The 19,966-nt window shown below is 50.5% G+C and overlaps 1 protein-coding gene across 1 annotated transcript in view; it reads left to right on the plus strand.

Annotated features, from left to right (window-relative positions):
• FMN2 (formin 2) overlaps window positions 1-19,081 on the plus strand; it is a 129,810-nt gene extending 110,729 nt beyond the window's left edge. The window contains exons 18-20 of the mRNA XM_039914856.1: window positions 10,514-10,663; window positions 16,398-16,479; window positions 16,918-19,081. Coding sequence (XP_039770790.1) covers window positions 10,514-10,663; window positions 16,398-16,479; window positions 16,918-16,944 — 259 coding nt within the window. The 3' untranslated portion in view covers window positions 16,945-19,081. The remainder of the gene's footprint in view (window positions 1-10,513; window positions 10,664-16,397; window positions 16,480-16,917) is intronic.
• The last annotated feature ends 885 nt before the right edge of the window (window positions 19,082-19,966 follow it).

Below are 19,966 nucleotides of genomic sequence, written 5' to 3' on the forward strand. Positions count from 1 at the left end.
AAAAAGCGTTTAAATGCCTCAGATGTTGTTGTTATTATTCTTATAATTAGTACTACTATTATTATTGTTATATTTCTAGGCCTGGGGCCAGCCCTGGGCAGATCAGCAAGAGGCAGTGACCAGCTACACCCTTCACGTGACTCTCCCGTCCATGTCACCGCATCTCCTCAGCTCACCCCAAGTGGCTCTTTGGAGAGGAGCAAAATAACCAAGGAACAAGGAAGGGGGCAGAGGGCATCCCCTCCCCCACCTCCCCTTGCTCGGGCTCCAACGCAGCCTCCTCAGGGGGGTCTCCGGCTAGAGAGCAGCCCTCTCTCGCTCAGCTTTGTCTTTTCCTCTCTCGCTTCCAGTTCCCCTGAGGATGAAAATCTCCTCTCGGGGTGTCCCGAGGATCTCTCTCCCAGGTCACCTCCATGGGAAGGGTTTGCCGGCGGGACCTTGTTCCGATTTACGTCATGAAAAGGGATCTCGGAGCGGTTTCTGTGCCGGACAATCTCCCTTTTGGGGACCGGGCTTAAGAAGCGAAGGAGGGCTTAGTTAAATCGTCTGTCGGCCGGCAATGGCCCGGAAGAATAGCCAGGGAAGTAGCACACACTGAAGCGATGGGTTAGATGGAGCAAAATTAATGTGATTAATGTGCATGGATTTTTTTTTTCTTTTTGAAGTGGTGAAGTGCAGCCTGTTCGCCTCTTAGCTCTGCTGAATTTCTTTCATTCTTAGCAAGGACTGAAGAGCTTCTCCTCCCCCCTTCTCGGCCCCCTCCTCGTCTCCGCCCCCCCCACCTTACCCCACTTTCTCCTAGCACCCCTTCACTGCCCAGCAGAGAATTTGGGAAGCGATGACCTCTGATAAAAGCCCAGAAGCGTGAGGAAGGGAAACGCCACATTTGGGAAACGGCCTCAGAATAACCAAAACTGTTTTGCCCACTTCATTCTCTTTATTTTTTCTTTTTGGCCCCTCCCCTCCTACAATGCTGAGACCAAAGTTCTCCAGTGGATGCTATGCAGAAACTAGAATTGCAAAACAGAAGAGTTGAAATGGAAAATTCATCTTTCATGCCCAGGAAAGATAAAGCAACGGAATGCCAATCCCCCAGGCTCCGTACAACGTGTAAGCGTTCACGTCTCGGGAGAGAAAACATTTAAATCAGCTCTATGCTGACGGACCCTCTCTTTATTATGTTGCGGGGCTCTGAGAGTGTCAGCGTGGAAAGTGTTTATCCTAGGAATGGATTTCTGGCACATGGAGAAAACGAAAAGTGAAATGTTTAGCTCACAATAGGCCTAGTTTCCAACCTCGCTCTGAGGAAGCCGGCTCCGATGAAAAGACGGCACGCGGGTCTGTGTTTATTGAGCTTTCGCCGGCAGACGAGACAGGCTCCAGTCTGATCTTAAAGCCGGAGTGACATGGAATGTCTTCCCTCAACGCCAAACAATGACATCACTCCCTTATTAACGATCTTACTACGAAGAAAATGGTGTGGGACATGAGCAGGGCAGGCCTCGAGTTAGGCTCCCGTTGAGCTAAACGTTTCAGGATTCTTCTGCTTCACGGCTTTGGAAATCGGGCTCTTTCTGGGGAAGCGATTTGGGGTGAAGTCTGCTCTCTCTTACTGTGCATCTCTCTGTAGAAATGATGGTATGGATACTTGTTAAGCGCTTACTACGTAGCGAGCACTGCTGTAAGGATCGGGGTATACGCAGGCTAATCAGGTCAGACGCACAGGGCTGAACAGTCCGATTAGGAGGGAGAAACAGGTATTGAGTCCCCAGTTTTCAGACGAGGACACTGAGGCCCAGAGACGTAGTGACTCGCCCAATATCACGCAACAGGCGAGTGGAGGAGCTAGGATTCGAACCCAGGCCCTCCGACTCTCGGGCCTGCGCTCTTTCCACTAGGCCATGCTGCTGTTATTAATCAGCCGTGTGACTCTGGGCAAGTCACTTCACTTCTCTGTGCCTCAGTTACCTCCTCTGTAAAATGGGGCTGAAGACTGCGAGCCCCACGTGGGACAACCCGATTACCTTGTATCTTCCCCACCGCTTAGAACAGTGCTTGGCACATAGTCGGCGCTTAACAAATACCGCTATAATTATTATTTATCAAGCGCTCACCCATTTCAAATCTCCGCACTAGAGCAACAGGAGAGAATACAGAGATGAGAACGAGACCCTGTCCCTTCGGGGGCTCACAGGTTTAAGAGGAGGGGATCGAAGATGGACGCATCAGGAGGGACGGTACGGGAGAGGGCCTCTGTAATCGCTATAGACATAGTTAGCTGCATGCTTATGCTTCTATCTCATAGAAGTTGCCTCATAGCTACGTGCGTCTTTACAGATATCAGAGCTGTCTCTATCCACGTATCAGTGAAAACTCTGCTAGATTTCCCTTTATAAGACAGTGGGAGGGAATTTGATTAGAACTGCCATCCCCTTGTTCTGAAGCCCCATCCGTCCTTTTCCTTGATCGCTCAACTCCGTTGCCACCCCAGGATCTCGATGGATGGCGTGCAAAGGCAGTCAGAGGCCTGTAATTATAATAACGATAATGATGATTGTAGTATCTGCTAAGCGTTGACTCTATGCCAAGCATTAGATGGGAAGCAGCGTGGCCTAGGGGACAGAAGCCAGGCCTGGGAGTCAGAAGGACCTCGGTTCTAATCCCGGCGGCTCCTGCCACTTGTCCGCTGTGAGATCTTGGGCAAGTCATCACCCTTCTCTGTGCCTCAGTTCCTCCATCTGTAAAACGGGGATTAAGCCAGATTGAGTCCAGCCCCTTCGGGTCGTTAAGGAAGTCGATCAAAGTGGGTGAGAATCTTGGGAATTTCGATAACCCACATCCCGCCTCCTTTCATGAGCGGTATTGGCCGAAAGCGAAAAAGAAGAAGAAGAAAATGAGAAGACGGTTCCCCTAAGAAGCTGTCGAATCGGGACATATAAGGGAAGAAGTTGACTCTCAACTTTAAATGCACCAGGACAGGAAGCTATAAAAGGAGACCCAGTTAAAGGGGCAGAGCGCTTTCGGCAGCCAGGCAATAAAACTTTACGAAGTATGAATGGACAGCGAACCCTGCCTCGCTCTGTTTTCCTGCCGCTCCTCTCTGAGGGCGCCTCGGGAGGAGCGGAATTGAAATTTTCCGAAAGAAGTCACCCGTGCGTGTTTCCTTTCGCATCTGCTGGTGGGGCTCACGATCAACCCGGTCAGTAAATCTCTCCGTTTAATACGATCATCGTTAGCATTTATTAAGTGCGCAGATGATCCACCTCTCTTGGGGTCAGATGACCCGCTGGGTTGAACCTCATCATCGTTAGCGCTAACCTACAGGAAGCGTGAATCACGCACACGGTTCTAGACGAGCTTCTACGGGAAGGTAGCAAAGATCGAGGAAGACGTGGGTCGTGGGTCATGAAGAGCAACGGCAATAGCGTTCGAGCAACAGTGAGATCATTAATAATAATAATCGTGGCATTTGTTAAGCCCTTTCTATGTGCCAATCACTGTATCAAGCTCTGGGGTGGATACAAGCGAAGCGGGTTGGACATAATCCCTGTCCCACCAGGGGCTCACGGCCTTAATCCCCGTTTTACAGCTGAGGGACCCGAGGCACAGAGTCGTGACTTGCCCAAGGTCCCAAAGCAGACGAGCGGCGGAGCTGGGACTAGAGCCGAGGTCCTTCTTACTTCCAGCCCCGTGCTCGATCCACAAAGCCACACGCTTCTCTATGAGAACAAGTCAACCTGAAACAAATGGAAGGTTCCTCACAGTGCAGAAAGTTCATCAAACACCAATTTGGGAGGGAGGGAGAGAACTCTTGAAGTCATCCACCCTCTCCTCCCCGCTTCAGATTTCCTTAAACTGCTGCTTTCCCACAGTCTCAGGTGGAAAGAGTGTTCAATAAATACCCCTGAATGAATGAAAGGCAGAGGTTGCCTCAGATAAGTCTCCCTCCTGTTGCTGTTATGTTCCTGCCAGGGCACAGAATGCAACGAGCGCGGCATAGTGGGTAGAGCGCACGGGTCTGGGAGTCAGATTAGAGGAGGATCGGTTCTAATCCACCACTTGTCTGCTTTGTGGCCATGGGCAAGTTACTTCACTTCTCTGGGCCTCAAAACAGGGATTGCGACTGTGAGCCCCACATGGGATCGGGACTGTGTTCAATCTGATTTGATTGTACTAAGTACAGTACACTGTGAACACTTAAATACCACAATTATTACTATTATTACTATAGTTATTCCAATTCCCAGAACCCGACTCTTTCCACTGGACAAAAGCAGGACCCTGAGCAGCCCATTAATCAGTGGTATTTACCGAACGTCTCCTCCTATACCTTGGGAAAGTACGAGCTAACGGAGTTGGTAGGTGCATTTCTTGCCCACAGTAAGCTTAGAGTCTAGAGGGGGTGATAGACGTTCATATAAATAAATACTTTATAGGTAAGTGCGTAAATGATGCGGAGCTGAGTTAGGGGTAAATAAGCGAACGATGATGATGACGATATCTGTTGAAAGCTTACTATATGCCAAGCACCGTTCTAAGTGCTGGGGTAGATACAGGTAATTAGGTTGTCTCACGGGGGGCTCGCAGTCTTAATCCACATTTTACAGATGAGATAACTGAGGCACAGAGAAGTTAAGTGACTTGCCCAAAGCCACACAGCTGATAAATGACGGAGCTGGGATCAGAACCCACAACTTCTAACTCCCAAACCCAGGGTCTTTCCACTAAGCTACGCTGCTTCTCTTGTGCTGAATCCAAGCGCAAGAGCAGTGCATAAGGGAGAGGGAGAAGAGGAAAAGAGGGCTTAGTTGGGGAAAGCCTCTTGGAGGAGATATGTGCTGTTAAGGAGTCTTTAAAGACAGGGGGAGTGATTGTCAGATATAATGATAATTATTATGATATTTTTTAAGTGCTTACTATGAGCCAGGCACCGTACTAAGCCCTAAAATGAAGAGGGAGGGTGGTCCGGGCCAGAGGCAGGAGTTCGGTGGTGAGATAGATGAGATCGAGGTACGGTGAGTAGGCATTAGAGGAGCGAAACATGCGGGCTGGGTTGCAGTAGGTTGTAGTTGTGCTCAGTGACAAATTGGGATTCATTTCCTTCCCCGCGTCCATGACTGAAGAAGGAAGGTTTCCACCTCACACAGGATGCCATTTGGGGAATTTCACACCATCACCTCAGATTCTACATTGGCGTCAGCCGCCCGAGTAGCGGCCTCGTACGCCGAGTGAGATCTGCGGGCAGGGAATGTGTCTGTTATATTGTGCTCTCCCAAGCACTTAGTACAGTGCCCTGCACGTAGCAAGTGCTCAATAAATACGACTGATTGGACGCAGGGCAGGAAATAAAACTCCATCCGAGTACAACTACAACCTACTCCAACCCAGCCCTCCCGCTTCGCTCCTCTAATGCCAACCTACTCACAGCCCCTCGGTCTCCTCTATCTCATGAGTTGTAGAATCGTGCATTTCAAAAGCACGTCGCTTCACGGAAGTTTAACCGGCGTTTAGAAAGCAGTTGGTTCGACGCGATGTCTTGAGAGTCAGTGCTTTCAAAGTGGAGTGATTGCGTTTTTTGTGGGAGGTGTCGTCTCACGTTGCGGGTGAACCAACACGTTGCGTGTTCAGTGGAGAAGCTGTCAGGAGATGTTATTTGGACAAGTACGAGGTGAACTTTGTAGATTGACGGGAGATTGAATGTGTTTCCCTCCTCGTGAAAATGTGGCCTGTTTCAGGCCTCCCGTGAGCATCTATTTAACCTAGGTAAACAGGCTCTAAGGTGAACCGAAAACATTACAAAATGCCTCGTGAATATATCACGCCCACAGTCCTGCCTGCTTTTCATAGTTTTACGGGCAGGCTTTGTTCGGGCGAAGCGGGAGGACTTCTGTGATTTATGGATATTTCTAGAAGAAAACATCAAGCTGTGGAATGGAGACTCGGATTTTGAGGAGTTTGAAGACGAGGGAGGCAAGGAAGAGGAGTGAAAGTCTTTGCCCAGGATGCTTTATTAGTTTTGGGTCACTGGTCACTGGTTTGGGGAAAGCAAAACACCTGCATAAGAAAGTCTCGAGGAATGAAAGAGAGCTGGCTGGATAGACACAAGTTAATCAGGTTGGACTCAGTCCCCGTCCCCCACAGGGCTCACGCTCTTAATCCCCATTTTCCAGATGAGGTAACTGAGGCCCAGAGAAGTTAAGTGACTTGCTCGAGATCACACAGCAGACACGGGGCAGGATGGGGATTAGAACCCGGGTCCTTCCGACTCCCAGGTCCGTGCCCTGTCCCCAAAGCCGAGACGTTCCAGATAGCTCACGTTGCCCAAAAGAATGTGCTTGATCCAGGGAGGTGTCCTGGCGCCGCTCCGTGGAAGGGTGTATGTTTATTGTACTTCCCGAGCGCTTAGTACAGTGCTCTGCATACAGTAAGCGCTCAATAAATACGATCGAACGAACGAATGAATATGTGTCCGTGTGTGTGTCTGTGTGCACACACGCATGCCCTGTTTCCCAAGTCATCTTTCTTTCCCCTTTTAGCGGAGAGCCTAAAGGGAGTTTTCCTTTTGCCATAGAGGGTGTTCTTGTTTGTGTTGGCGAGTTAACAGGCCGGCAGGACGGAACGGAACACGAGATTAAAGATGACGTTTGCCAGTCCTCCCTTAGCCCAAGGGCGTCTAACTCCAACCCCATCGAACACGCACACAAATGCGCAATCTCTCTTTCTCCGTTCATTCTTCGAGGGGGATGGAAAGACATAGCTAGGGAAGGGATAGCTGCTCTAGTTTTGTTTTACCGCTCGCTCTGCCCATCGTGTGCACGTCTCCCTGTCTCTCCCCGTTAGATTAGCAACGTCTGGAAGGTGTGGAGCGAGGTGTTCGGCCTCTGTGGTATCCTCCCGGGCGCTCAGTACGGTGCCTTGCACTCAGTCGGTGGTCCGCACGTACCCCTAAGTGCCGCTGTAAGAATTACGGTAATCGTTAAGCACTTGCTACGTGCCAAGCACCGTTCTAAGCACCGGGGTCGAAGCAAGCTAGTCAGGTTGGACACCGACTCTGTCCCACAGGGCATTTAATGTCTGATTCTCCCTCCTACTTTTACTGACCTGGAGGGACAGAGACTCTCTTGATTAATTCATACCCTACCCCAGCACTTAGAACAGAGTTCTTCACATAGTAAGCACTTTACAAATACCATAATAAATTATTATCAATTCCCCCGAGCGCTCTTTCCCAGTGCTTAGCCCAGAGTTAGCCCATAATGGATACTATTGCTATTGCCGCTACGTGCCAAGCACTATTCTAAGCACTAGGGTGGAAGCCAAACCCGATCCCCGTCCGGCTTAGGGCTCACCATCTAAGTAGGAGGGAGGACAGATACTGGAATCCCCATTTTGTAAGCGAGGGAACTGAGTCACAGAGGAGCAAAGTGACTTGCCCGGGGTCACTCAGCAGGGAAGTGACGGAGCCGGGATTGGAGCCCGGGTCCTCGTGACTCCCAGGCCCGGGATCTACACATCAGGCCTCGCTCCTTCCCCCTCACTCTTACTCCCGGACCCTCCATGCTCGCCATCTGAAGCAGAGGCGGCAGCCCCCGAGCATCCCCCCTCCCACCGCTTACTCTCCACCTGTCCTCGTTGAGGGGGCCACCAAACCAGGAGCGCGAGGGGGAGCCCTCTGAAAATGATGGACGACCCCTGAAGGGCTCTTAATAAAAAGTTCCTTTATTATCCCCCTTTGGAGCAGTAAAATCTGCTGCACTTAATAGAACTTTCTGCCGGCGGGGCGGGGGGAAGGGGGAGAAGGAGGGGGAAAACGAGGAAGATGATTTAGGATTCCAAAAATTGCAGTGGCTCGGGGAAGGTTTTCACTGAAAATAAATCATCTCTCGAGAGACTCGAGTTGGTTCGGAAGAATAATATTACAAAATCTAGCGTTGCACAATAAGAAAAAAAAAGAGGTGAAAGCAAGGGAAGATTGATGATGATGACAGTTGGCAGGTTCTATGAGCTGGTATGTTTGCCTGGCTTGCTTCTCCTCTTGAGAAGCCTGGGGTCTTTTTCGCTGCCTACAGGAACGTAATCGAGTCCAGGGTGTGAAATCTTCATTCCCCTTCAGAACCAGGGTTCCTTCCTAGGGCATTAGGGTAGCTACCTCCCAAAAGACCCCGTCTTCCCCCCGATATGGGCTCGATTGGTAGCTCCTTGAGGGGACGCGGTCCGTGCGGGAAGCTCGCTGTGGGCAGGGAACGCGTCTGCCAACTCGGGTGTACGGTACTCTCCCAAGCGTCTCGTGCGGTGCTCTGCGCAAACTGAGTGCTCAATAATTGTCACTGAATAAATACTCTTGAAGAAGGTACAGCCTCTGTTACCAAGGAGATGAGCTTTTTATTTTTTTTAATGGTATTTGTTAAGCACTGACTCTGTGCCAGGCACTAGTAACTGAGGCCCGGAGAAGTGAAGTGACTCTCCCCGACGGCAGACAAGTGATGGAGCCGGGATTAGAACCCAGGTCCTTGAGTCCCAGGGCCGTGTTCTATCCACTAGGCCATGCTGCTTCTCTTTCTGTTTAACCTGAGGTCGCTTAATCCACCCAATAGGGTTTTCCTGGGACAGGCATATCACTCAGTATTTATTGAGCACTTAAAAGTGTGCAGAGCGCTGTATCGAGTGCTCGGGAGAGGACGATCCAATAGATTTGGCCGATGCCATCCCTGCCCTGAAGCAGCGAGAAGCAGTGTGGCCTAGTGGATAGAGCCAAGGCCTGGAAGTCAAAAATACCGTGTTCTAATCTCGACTCCACCACGTCTGTTGCGTTGGGTAAGTCACTTCGCCTCTCTGGATCTCAGTTCTCTCAACTGGAGTATGGGGATTAAGGCTGCGAGCCCCAGGTGGGGCAAGTGATTATCTCCTCTCTATCCCGGCGCTTAGTACATCGCCTGGCACATAGCAAACCCTTAACAAATACCATTTAAACAAAAATTAAGCCAAAGCAGCATGACCCGTGGGGTGACATCTCTCCCCTTAGCCACCTCACCGGCCAGCGAGGCCATCCCAGGTCGAAGCAAAGCGTCGGGGTAGGAAAGGAAGCCAAAGGCACCTTTCCAATGCCTCTGTTCCAGCAGAGAAGGGGCAGCATTGGCAGATTTCCTGGCTCCGCAAGTGTTTCTTCAGAAGAGGAGTCTGCCAGCTGTGCCTTCAGGAACCAGGAAAGGGAGGAAAGGAACGTGCCAGATGGATGGGGGAGTATAGTCGAAAGCCACCCCGATTAACCTGTTCGCGAGGGACTCAATGAAGAGAAAGGATTGGTGGGATTTAGTGGGGCGGGGGCTAAGGAGTATGGGGGGGTTTGGTTTGCTTTTTGTTAAGCATTTACTGTGTCCTCCGAGCTCGTGATTCTGCCGAATAATTATATTAATTGTAGTAAGCGCTCGGTAGAGGACACCTATAGACTTAGGAGGGGCAATCCCTGCCCTCGAGAAGCTTTCAGTCTAGTGTAAGCTTGCAGTCTGGTTTGTCCACGTCAAGTACAGTAGATCAATAAAACTAGGTCAGGTTGGTGTCCGTACTTCTGATCAAACACAGAATCAGCCCTTGACATTTCTGAGTTCTTAGAAAGTTGTTTAGTTCCATGGTTACAGTGGGCAGGTGAACTTATTCAAACCTGAACTTCTTCACCACTGGCCTTAACCCTCAGGTAATAGAGCAGCTCACCGAACGCCCTCCTTCTTAGACTGTGAGCCCAATGGGCATGGGCCGTGTCCGGCATGATTAACTTGCATCTACCCAGCGTATAGAACGGTGTTTGACACCTAGTAATCGCTTAGCAAATACCATCATCTTTATTACTGTCTTCTCAGTAAAGTATCTTGACCTCTCTACTTGTAAATATGTTTAAGTTTGTCATCTGCATCAACTGCTTGCGGGCAGGGAATGTGGCACTTTTTTATTCTGTACTTTCCAAGTCCCCGGGAAAGCCGAGAGCCCCAAGATGGCACTCAATAATTAATAATTCAATTAGAGAAGGAGCATGGCCTAGTGGATAGAACCCAGGCCTGGGAGTCAGAAGGGCCTGGGTTCTAATCCCACTCTGCCACCTGTGTGCTGGATGATCTTGGGCAAGTCGCTTTACTTTTCTTGGCCTCTGGTCCCTCCCATGGAAAACAGTGTCCAACCTGATTAAATTGTATCTATACCAGTACTTAGTATGGCGTCTGGCACATAGTATGTGCTTAACAAATACCATTAAAAAAACCCATAATTCGCAGAGAGGAAGAGGAAGCGGCTAGAGGATAGGGTAGTCTACGAGTTAGTTCTAAAATGGTAGTTTGTCTCCAAAGTACACACGTCTCTGCCCAAGCCTCCGTCTCCCATGCTGAGAATGTCTCTCATTGGCGCTCTTACCTTGGGAACGCGTGCCCACATCAATGAAAGAAGCCTTTTAGGGAGAGAGAAAGGACACCCCATTTTGGAAAGTAACGACAACTTATTCCTTTGGTTTTCTCGTTCCTCTCGACAGCTTTTTGGAAACGGCGGCCTACTTCTACATGAAACCAAAAATGGGAGAGAAGGAAGTTTCTCCCAATGTGTTCTTCAGCCTCTGGCACGAGTTCAGTTCCGACTTCAAGGACTCCTGGAAAAGAGAGAACAAACTTATTCTCCAGGAAAGGTAGGCGGTTGGCGATTGGGCAAGGCCTTTTTTCCACCCGGAACCGGTGCTCTATTAGGGCTGGTAGAGGGGACACCGGGGATGGAGGCTGGGAAGAGGAGGCTGGCAGGAAGGGGGAAGGAGGTGGGGGCTGAGGTAGGGGTGAGGAGGCCGGGGCGGGGAGGAATGGAGGCTAGAGCTGAGGTAGGCGTGAGGAAGCCTGCAGGGGTGACTGGGACTGGAAGCTGGGAGGAGGAGGAGGAGGAGGAGGAGGAGGAGGCCAGAGGGATTGGAGGCAAAAGGAGGCCGGGGCTGAGGTAGGTGGGAAGAGGCTGGCAGGGGGAACTGGAGCTGGAGGCTGCAGGTGGGGGAGACTCCCGGACCGGACGCCGTTGGGGAGCTGTGGGAGAGCGGGGGGCGGTGCTGGGGCGAGGCTAGGGCAGGAGGCCGAGGAGACCGGGGCAGGCTCCGAGCGTGCCCTTTTGCCCTCAGATTCTGAAATGTCCTGCTATTCTTGGCTTGGAAAAGTGCTTTTATACTTGGAAAGCGCCAACCATTTGCCTACAATCACATTTATCACAACTGAGCCTCTCGCCTTTGTCTGAGCCTCCAAAGCATTTTCTGTGTTTAATGATGTGAGTGGCGTTTCTGGAATAGTTTTGATGCCTCTGGGCATCGGGATGGAAATCAAAGGGGAGGTGGGAGGGGGGCGTTAAGTCCTGTCCTGAGGTCTCCTGGCCAAGCTCTCCGGACCGATCTCTCTCCGGCCGAACTCTCCTGGCCAAGCTCTCCCCCCGACAACCGGTCTCCTTCACGGGCTCCTCCACCCCTGCCTCCCACCCCCTGACTGTGGGGGTCCCTCAAGGTTCAGTTCTGTGTCCCCTTCTGTTCTCCATCTTACACCCACTCCCTTGGAGAATTCATTCGCTTCCATGGCGACCACCTCTGGGAAGATGATATCCAAATCTCCATCTCCAGCCCTGACCTCTCTCTCCCTCTCACATTTCCTCCTGTCTTCCAAACAGCTCTACTTGGATGTCCTCCTGTCACTTCAAGCTTCACATGTCCAAAACTGAACTCCTTATCTTCCCACCCAAACCTGTCCTCCCCCTGACTTTCCCGTCACTGTAGACGGCACCACCATCCTTCCTGCCTCACAAGCCCGTAACCTTGATGTCGTCCTTGGCTCCTCTCTCATTCAACCCACATATTCATCGCTAAATCCTGTCGGTCCCACCTTCACAGCGTCACTAAAATCTGCCTTTCCTCTCCGTCGGAACTCCTTGTTGATACGATCACTCATCCTATCCTACCGGGATTACTGCATCGGCCTCCTTGCTGACCTCCCAGCCTCCCGTCTCTCCCCACTCCGGTCCGTACTTCGCTCGGCTGCCAGAATCATTTTTCTACAGAAACGTTCAGGACGCGTCTCCCCACTCCTCGAAAAAGTCCAGTGGTTGCCCATCCAACAGAAACCCTCACTATCGGCTTTAAAGCATTCGGTCACCTTGCCCCCATTCTACCTCACCTCGCTACTCTCCTACTACAACCCAACCCGCACACTTCCCTCCTCTAATGCCAACCTTCTCACTGTTTCCATCTCGTCTGTCTCACCTCAGACCTCTCACCCACATCTTGCCTCTGGCCTGGAATGCCCTCGCTTCTCAAATTTGACAGACAGTGACTCTCCCCCCTTTCAAAGACTTATTAAAGGCGCATGTCCTCCAAGAGGCCTTCCCTGACTAAGGACTCCCCCCTTCTCTGACTCCCTTCTGCGTCACCCTGACTTGCTCCCTTTTTTCATCCCCCCCGCCTTTCCAGACGCACAGCATTTATTTACAAACCTTTAATTTATTTATATTAATGCCTGTCTCCCCCCATCTAGACTCATTGTGTGCAGAGAAGGTGTCTCTTTAGTGTTGTACTCTCCCAAGTGTTCAGTACAGTGGTCAGCACGTACTAAGTGCTCAATAAGTACAATTGAATGAGTGAATAGGCCACGCTGCTTCTCACCAAAGAGCAGACCTGTGGTGACGGGCAGTGACAGCTGGGAAAGTTGTATTTCAGCACGGGATGCAGTAGAAACAGTATACGAGTGTCATAAATAATTGGCCCCGGTGGTCACGGTTACGAGCAGGGTATAATTCACCCCCCATATTCTCTGACCTGAACACTTATATGCCCCCATAAACATTCCTCCTTTTTTATTGTCTGACTTGAGGCACGAATGTGGGGTGTCCTTTTCCTTATCAAAAATTCCGGCAAACGGCAAAGGTTGATCGCATTATTCAGTCCGAGCGCTTCATTTCTTTCACTTCATTTCTTTAGAAGCAGCCTGGCGTAGGGGCTAGAGCACGGGCCTGGGAGTCAGAAGGCCCTGAGTTCTAATCCCAGCTCTGCCGCTTGTCTGCTGCGTGACCTTGGGCAAGTCACTTCACTTCTCTGTGCCTCAATTCCCTCATCTGTAAAATGGGGATTGAAACTGCACTTGGGAGCTTGGGAGAGTCCAGTAGAGGTAGGAAAGGAGAAGCAGTGTGGCCTAAAGGAAAGAGCTCGGCTCTCGCTGGGTTTTTTTCTTTGGTTCTTTTTAAGGTTATTCCTTAAACGCTTACTATGTGCCAGCCACTGTATTAAGCGCTGGGGTAGATAAAAGATAATTGGGTTGGACACAGTCTCTGTCCCACCCATAAATTCCCCCAGTAGACTGTAAGCTCTTTGTCCACGTCTACCAACCTTATTATATTGTACTTTCCCAACCGCTTAGTACAGAGCCCTGCACACAGTAAGCACTCACTAAATGCCACTGTTTGATTTTTCTTCACTACTCGTAGCACTTATCAAACCGCTCGAGAAGAAGGGATGAGGGAGTTTTAAGTTTCCAAAATTTAAGCAGCGCACAGTATTGTGGACGATTAATCTGATTCTTAGCTTGGGCTCAAGTATCCTTCTGGCCTTTTTAATTCTCTTTTCTCCTCAATAATACTCTCGCCTCAGTAATACTAATAACAATTATAGTATTTGTTAAGCGCTTGCTCTGGGCAAGCACCGTTCTAATCGCTGGGGTAGACGCAAGATCATCAGGTTGTCCCACGTGTGGCTGATGAGGTCACTGAGGCCCAGAGAAATTAAGTGACTCGCCCAGGGTCACACAGCAGACCAGCGGCGGCGCCGGGATTAAAACCCATGACCTTCTGACTCCGAGGCCCGTGCTGTATCCACCGTGCCATGCTGTTGGTGGACGTGCCAAAATTCCTCAACGTCAGGAAAGTCGAACGCCAGACAGAGCTACCGAGGAAGCATATGGGACCTCTTTCTCCTAGAAGTTTTTTGGGTTTTGGGGTTTTTTTTTTAAGTAGACTCGGCCTCCACGTGTGGTCGGTGGTTTTGGAGGCAGGGGAATGGACCGGATGGCCTCTCGAGACCTCACCCGTTCTACCAATCAGCTGCTCCATCTCCCTCATTCTCCATACCCCGCCGGGGCCAAGTCTGTGGGCTGAACCCGCCTCTAATATAAACAGTGCCCAAATGATAAAAATCAAAGAATGTTTTTGCAGGCGGCTGAAACGTCCGTGAAATTTCATCGTAATCTGTTTTGAATGAGACCGAAATTATGGTGAGGAAATTGGGAATTTCAAATGACTCCGAAAGCTTGTAAGTCGCATGTGTTTAAAAAAAAAATGCCAAAAATGCCTTTAAAGAGCTCAAAGTGAATTTAATTCTGGAATCTTCAGGATTGGGCTAAGTGCACAAAACAGTTCTCTCTTAATACCCTGTCCAAATACTTCAACTTAAATTTACTGGTAGCTGTGGATGGAGAAACTGCAATCATTAGTTTGTTAGAAAGAAAACAGTTTTGTCTTCAAATGTTTGGGGGGAAAGATTAAAGGCAATTTATGGCTTGGGTGGAAAGTCGTAAAAGTAGCAACAATGGATTGTCTTCTAAATTGTCATCGTTTTCTGGAATTACTAACAAGACCGTCCAGACCAGACTTTGTAAAGGCCAGATAAACTGCTTTTGTTCGTCAGCCCGGAGCGTACACCGTCCCCTCGGTCTTACCGCGGCCGATATTGTTTTTCATTCGTTTCCTTCAACCTTGAAAATCAACGTTTCTTTGGGCCGTCTCCGGAGGTGAATTCTTGACCCAGAGGGTCCTCGTGGAAGGAGACCTTAACCCTGCAGAGATGGGAGGAGGAAAAGGTTCTCGTGAGATCTTGGGAGGGAAAAAAACAACTTTTGTTTTGTTTTGTTTTGCTTAATGATATTTAAGTGCTTACTCTGTGCTAAGCTCTGGGGTAAATACGAGACAGTCAGATTGGACACAATCCATGTCCCGCATGGGGCTCACGGTCTCAATCCTCACTTTTCAGATGAGGTAACTGCAGCACAGGGAAGTTAAGTGACTTGCCCAAGGTCACCCAGTAGACAGGTGGCAGAGCCCGGATTAGAACCCGGGTCCTTCTGACTCCCGTGCTCTTTCCACTAGGACGTTTGACACCGGACGAGTGGCGTCGCTTCTCTGCGCCTCAGTTTCCTCGTCTGTATAATGGGGATTCAATACCTAGTCTTCCTCCTACTTGGACTGCGAACCCGACTTGGGACAGAGGCCCTGTCTGTCCGCATCATCTTGGATTGGCCCCAGTGCTTAGTAGAGTCCTTGCTATGGAGTAAGCACTTAACGAATGCCAAAATTATTATAATTGAAAGGAGAATCTTGGAAAGGACCAAGAACAGATGCACCTCCCCCTCTTCCTTCAGACCAGAAGGACTTTCTGTCTCTCCTTGATGAAGCATCAATGTTACTTCCAAGAAAACCATCCAAAAACAGGAGGAGAAAGACGGTCACAGCCTGTTCTCTTCTTCAGACCATTTTCAAGCCCCCCGCCTGACTCCTTTTTTTTTTTTTATGGTATTTTGTTACGCACTTACTATGTGGGTAGATACAGGCTACTCAGTTTTGTACACAGTCCATGTCCCTCATGGACTCACAATCTTAATCCCCCTTTTACAGATGAGGTGACTGAGGCACGGAGAAGTGAAGTCACCTGCCCAAAGTCACCCTCAGCAGGCAAGTGGCGGAGCAGGGATTAGAAGCCAGGTCCTTCCGGCTCCCAGGCCCGGGCTCTTTCCACTAGACCACAGTGCTTCTCGGAGGCCACGTCGCTTCCCTTGATTCTGATCCGGGGACCGAGGGAACTGTGGGATTCTGCCGGCGGAAACGGCCGGATGCATTTATCGGGAGCGGTGATTTCTTAGCCCCCTCCCGGGGTCACGCCGCCCCAAGCCGCCCCCTTCCCCCACATCCTCACCCCCAAGCACGTTTGCCAGACGTTCCCGGTGCCTAACCGACTCTGGGTATATTTTGTTGTCTTTCATTTTTGTTTTATTCTATGTGTTGGGCGATTTCTATGTGCCAGGCACTGTACTGAGCGCAGGAGTGGGTACAAGATAATCAGTTTTAGGCACATTCCCTGTCCCACGTGAGGCTCACGGTCTTAATCCCCATTTGACAGATGAGGGAACTGAGGCCCGGAGAATTGAAGTGACTCGTCTGAGGCCACACAGCGGACAGGAGTCCTGCTGACTCCCGGGCCCCGGGCTCTACCCGCTGGGCCACACTGCTTCACCGGGTTGACTCCCAGCGGTGGTCTCGGCCAGTCTCAGCGATGTCGCTGGGAACGAGACGGCCTTGGCTTACTGGAGGGTGCTGGGAGAGGGGGACAAATGTGTTTTCAACGGATTTCTCTCTTCCCCTAGGGTGAAAGAAGCAGAGGAAGTGTGTAGACAGAAGAAAGGGAAGTCTCTTTACAACATAAAGCCGAGACACGACTCGGGAATAGTGAGTGCTCCCGCCTGCTGCCTTGCTTAGGTTTTCAGTTCGGAAGCTTTCATCCACTTTCGAAAGTGTCCACATCCACAAGCCCTCCCACCCACACATCCCGTAGCCCTCCCGTCTACACACACAAGCCCTCCCGTCTGCACACACAAGACCCCCGTCCACACGACCGAGCCCTCCGTCCACACCCACGAGTCCTCTCGTGCAGACGTAAATGCTCTCGTCCACTCCCACTGTCCTGTCCACGGGAATTCCCCCCAACCATCGACCAACCACTCCCCCCGACCGCACACACACAAACACAACCACAATCCGAAGTCCCCAACACCCCCAACGACTTTCAGGCTGACCTGTATTCAGATAGAGACTCCCAACACCGCCCCCCGCCCCCGCCGCCCCCCCCATCATCCCTGCTCCTCCCACGGTGACTTTTCCTTTCAGAAAGCGAAGATCAGTATGAAGATCTGAGCCCAGACCAGGAGAGCTGCAACCCACCCGGTCCTCCCGCCAGGGAAGGCGACCGCGTCTCTCTGCCCACCGGGACTCCCGACTCGCTGGCGGTGATGTCCACCACCCTACATCGACTCGCCGGGGGCCGAGAGAGAGGGACTCGGCAGCCGTACGGAAAAGCCAAGTCGCCGAAGGAAAGCCCTCTGGCCTCCACGTGCCCTCTGCCCTCTCCGTTCCCTCTGCCCTTCCCGTTTCCTATGTCCTTCTGTTCCTTCTTGTTTCCTATGCCCTTCCATTCTGTCTGCCCTTCCCATGCCCTCTGCCTTTTCTATTCTTTCTGCTCTTTCCGCACCCTCTGCCCTTCCCGTGCCTTCTGCCCTTCCGGTCTCTTTGCCCTTCCTGTCTCTCTGCCCTTCCAGTCCCTCTGCCCTCCCCTGCCCTCTACCCTCCGCCCTGCCTACATCTTCCACCCTTCCCGTTCCCTCAAACCCCCTCTAAAGATGGCGATGGGTGCAGGGGACGAGGTATGCGGCATCGCCGGCTATTTTGCCCCAGCCAGCCTCACCCGGGGCAAGACATTCCCCAGAAGCCCTCGGTGCACAACCCGGCCGCTCCCCTTCCCCGTGGAGCACAGTGTCTTCCTGGGGGCCGTCGGGCATCCTTCCTTTCACGTCCGCGTCGGTGTTCCGTATTTTCCATCCCCGAGTGCTGTTGACACGGTATAATCAGTGCTTTCCCAGCTATTTGGTTGCCCTCCATGGTTGAACATTTGTGGACCCAGATGCTTATCCTCTCTATTGTTCAAGCGAGTGAGGGCCAGAGAGAGACTAAGGGGAGAAAGAGAAGAGAGCAAGGAAAGGCAAAACCCCTTGGGAGTAGCCGTGGGGCTGAAGCGGAATCGGGAGTTTTCCGGTCAGCGAGGGTCCCTGTCTCCGTCCCGAGTGTCCTGATCCATTGACAGAAGTGGAATTTGGAAGGATCCCGTCCGCCCCTTATGTACTTGCAGCAACCTGGATCTTCCCCTTTCCAAATCCCAAGGAGTTTTCTCCAGCGGCATACTGAAAGCCAGGTGAGCACGCGAGCGAGATTTGAGCCGGGAGCGGCCTTCATTTGATAAATCAACCAAAGAGTTTGCCGTGGACGAATAATTCCGGAGGATGATTTCCATTCATCAGCAACAACGTTTCCCGACCTCTCGAGTGGGAAGGGCCGTCCACTTCGACACTTCAACGTGAACACGTCCAACTGAACGGATTCTAAGCCCGCTCTTCGCTCAGCCCCCGTCCTCTCCCGTGAAAAATTCCCTTTCATTTTTTGGATGGAGTAGAACTTTCTAGGACTAGTGCAGAACAACCAGATGTCTCCCACAAGCTGAACTTGAAGCTCTGATGACCCACGATGAAATGAATCGCTGCATGATTTGAAATCCGACCCAGTCCGGTTTATTTATTTTTTTTAACCTCTCTTGGTTTCGGGCGCTACGGACTGGAAGAGAAATGTCCACCCCAGCCCCCGGCTTTTATAAGGTGGTAATATGACAAGTGACTTGAAGGAAGTAACGTGAGAATGTGATAATCTGATGTTTATTACCGGACAAAGTTCTAGAAAAAGTTCAATTTTTGTTTCTTTTGTTTTAACAGAGGAAAGAAAAGAATAATAATTCGAGCCTCCGTCCTTCCGACAGAGCTAAGTAAAATTCAGCGATGTGCTTGTACTTTATCCTGGCAGCCTTAGCCCGACCAATAATTGATTTCTGAAAAAAAATCAAAACCCAGTGTGGTGGATTGGAAATAACGCGATTTTCCAGGGGAGAGGGAATTTGATTTCGGGTCCGAGCCAACATCCGCAAAGCAACTTAAAGTCAGACCTACTTCAGGGGCACGGATTCATCACCACGTTGGTATTTTTGTCGAATATCGAAGGAAGCTCTCAAAGTTTTGCATTTATCTCAGTTGCAAAACGACAGCTGCATGTGTTTGCCGGAAGCCCATTCTGTTTCCCCTCCAGAACCTCCGATGTGTATAATACCGTACTGCAGTGACGTAATAGGACACTTAACAAAGACCGCTATGTGCAATATTGTATTTAGTGTTTCTATTTCAATTTTTTTGTAGAATGTTAATTTATATGAAAATAAAACGAATAATGAAAATCGGCTGTGTCTTCTCGTGCCCGGTGACTTTGGCGGCTACTTGAGAAGGAAGAAACTTGGCGAAGACTGAGTGTGCTTGGGGACGCTGCTTTGGATTTTCTTTGGGTCGGGCGGAACCCTGCTCGACTCTGGGTGTTGGGGATGGGGAAGAGAAAGCGGCGTGGCCTTGTGGATAGAGCACGGGCTGGGAGTCAGCGGACCTGGGTTCGAATCCCGGCTCCCCAACTTGTCTGCCAGCTGACCCTGGACAAGCCACCTTAATTTCTCTGTGACTCAGTTTCCTCAACGGTTAAATGGAGATTAAGACTGCGAGTCCCAGGTAGGATACGATCTGTATCTAGTCCAGTGCTTAGGACAGTGCCTGGTACATAGCAAGCACCTAACAAATACCATTTTATAAAAAAAGGCAACCACCCCCTCTTCCGGGGGTCTCTGTTGAGCCAGAAGACTCAGGCACGTGATAATTCCACTCCCTTGTGCCTGGCAACCTATATGTAGCCCGTTGTGTGAGGAGGGAATGTGTCCGTTTATTGTTATATTGATCTCTCCCAAGTGCTTAGTACAGTGCTCTGCACACAGTAAGCGCTCAGTACATATGAGTGAATGATGGATGATCATCTGGGGAAAGGGTTTGCCTGCTCTTTTTTTTTTCCTCCCCCTGCCAAATCTTTTCAGGCAGCTTGTGAAAGGAGACTGAGTTACCCCGACAGTGTCCCTTGGGCTGAACTAAGCAGATGCATAATCTTGATTTAGGATCATCTCAAAAATTGGTGGTTCTCCCATTCCTTTTTTTTATGACATTTCTTAAGCTCTTACTATGTGCCAGCCACTACACTATGGGCTGGGCTAATCAAATTGGATACAATCCCTATCGCACATTAGGCTCTC

The sequence above is a fragment of the Ornithorhynchus anatinus genome, chromosome 19, assembly GCF_004115215.2.
Source record: "Ornithorhynchus anatinus isolate Pmale09 chromosome 19, mOrnAna1.pri.v4, whole genome shotgun sequence".
Taxonomy (NCBI): domain Eukaryota; kingdom Metazoa; phylum Chordata; class Mammalia; order Monotremata; family Ornithorhynchidae; genus Ornithorhynchus; species Ornithorhynchus anatinus.